The following is a 2,076-nucleotide window of genomic DNA, read 5'->3' on the forward strand; positions in this document are numbered from 1 at the left end:
GGAGGGGGGAAGAGGAGGAGAGAAGAGGCAGACCCACTTTCTGTCTCTGCAGAGAAAAAGAATTTCCTCCCAGAGATTCAGACCTAGGTATACAAATCCACAACTGTCTACATCCTGGGAATACTGAGGAAAACTTTGTACACAACTCAAACCATTGTTACACCATTCCACCACGACTCCCTTTATGTTTAAACAAAACCAAAACTCATACAGTCCCCACTACCCTTATCCCTAGAACCCAGATCCTACAAAACTTAACTTGTACAGTTTGTACTGAGCATGCTGTCTTCAAAGACCCTGCACATGGACACACACGGACACAAAAACACAGACAAGACAAAGCTCTGTTCAAGGGCATAGTTTTCCTTCCTGTGGGCCTCCATTACTTGGGGGCCTAAAGTACATTCTTCAGCTCTGTAACCTGATCTCTCACCATGTGTGTGTGTGTGTGTGTGTGTGTGTGTGTGTGTATGTGTGTGTGTGTGAAGCATGTATGCGTGTGGTGTGTGTGTGTGAAGCATGCATGCGTGTGGTGTGTGTGTGTGTGAAGCATGTATGCGTGTGGTGTATGTGTGTGAAGAATGTATACATGTGGTGTGTGTGTGTATGTGTGTGTGAAACATGTATACATGTGGTATGTGTGTACATGTGGTTTGTGTGTGAGTGCATTCATGTGGTGTGTGTATGTGAAGCATGTATGTGTGTGGTGTGTGTGTGCATTCATGTGGTGTGTGTGTGTGAAGCATGTATGCATGTGGTGTGTGTGTGTGTGTACATGTGGTATGTGTGTGCATGTGCATGCATGTAGTTGTGTGGTGTGTGTGTGGTGTGTGCATGTGTGCGCATGTATGCATGTGTATGTGTGTATGTGTGCGTGTGTGTTTACAGAATGAGGGGAATATAAATTGGGAGTGAAAGCTCACTCTATACTTTTCAGAGGGAGGAGTGAGAGGTGTGTAATTAGGGGGGAGAGGGGAAGAGGAGGAGAGAAGAGGCAGACCCACACGAGAGTGTCTGGCCCCTTGCTCTCAGACTCTGAATGCCTGGCCACCATCACTTTCCTGTCTCTTCCTTTCACCTTAGCCCAGTACTTCATGGAGTCACCCCTTCTGTGGGATTTGAAATAGATCCTGGCGCCAAACAAATCTAGGAAGCGTTACACGAATAGAAATCAACTGTGGAAGTTCTCAGGGCCCTTGGTACACTAAGAGCCCCTTTCACTTTCTTTCTCTGTAGTGTAACTATTTAGGAACCAGGACCGCATTGATGCCAACCAATGAGAATGGACCTCAACCATCACTGATGGATCCTTGAGGGTAGGTTCAGAATGAGTAGCCACACACATACTTTGCAACTGTTTCCACACAATTTTGCCCAGAGAACTGTTTTCGCATGTTGTCTCACGGGAGTCGTGTGAAATGCTCCGGCCTACAGGATCCAGGAGAGAGGCAGCTCTGGCGGTGGCTGCTGGAGCACCGGCTGACAGATATGACCATAGCTATAGAAGAGACAGATTTCAAAAGGCAGATGTCCCTCTGTCCCAGCTGCTCCCAGGACTCTGTCCCTGGTGGGTCAGCAGGTGCCTGTCCAGGTGGTGTTTGCGGCCAAAGCTCTTCTCACAGCGAGGGCAATGGAAGGGTTTCTCCCCAGTGTGGGTCAGCCAGTGTCTCACGAGGTGGTGCCTTCGGCCAAAGCTCTTCCCACATTCAGTGCACACGTGGCACTTTTGCACTGGCAAGGCACGCTGAGCCCCAGGACTCCCTCCAATCTCTTGGCTCTTGCAGGACTTGCTGTCCACATGCACTCTCTGGTGGCTGGCCAGGTGCGAGCTGCATCGGAAACTCTTGCCACACTCAGAACACCTGCTTGGCTTGTCATGCAGATGGGTTTTCTGGTGCCTGATCAGGTGATGCCTTCGCCCAAAGCTCTTCTCACACTTGAGGCAGCTGTAGGGCCTCTCTCCAGTGTGTGTTTGCTGATGTCGGGCAAGGTGGGAGCCCCACACAAACTGTTTTCCACACTGAGGGCACGTATGTGGTTTTAAGAGAGAATCTGTGTCTGTGCTACGCAGAAGCT

General features: G+C 49.6%; 1 protein-coding gene across 3 annotated transcripts in view; it reads right to left on the reverse strand.

Annotated features, from left to right (window-relative positions):
* Window positions 1–833: 833 nt before the first annotated feature.
* The window catches only part of Znf641 (zinc finger protein 641), an 8,436-nt gene continuing 7,193 nt past the window's right edge, over window positions 834–2,076 (reverse strand). For all 3 annotated transcript variants that reach the window (XM_031354454.1, XM_031354444.1, XM_031354442.1), the window contains exon 6: window positions 834–2,076. This exon is cut by the window's right edge and continues 186 nt beyond it. In XM_031354454.1, the coding sequence (XP_031210314.1) occupies window positions 1,517–2,076 (560 nt within the window). In that variant the 3' untranslated portion in view covers window positions 834–1,516.

This window comes from Mastomys coucha, unplaced genomic scaffold, assembly GCF_008632895.1.
Source record: "Mastomys coucha isolate ucsf_1 unplaced genomic scaffold, UCSF_Mcou_1 pScaffold11, whole genome shotgun sequence".
Lineage (NCBI taxonomy): Eukaryota > Metazoa > Chordata > Mammalia > Rodentia > Muridae > Mastomys > Mastomys coucha.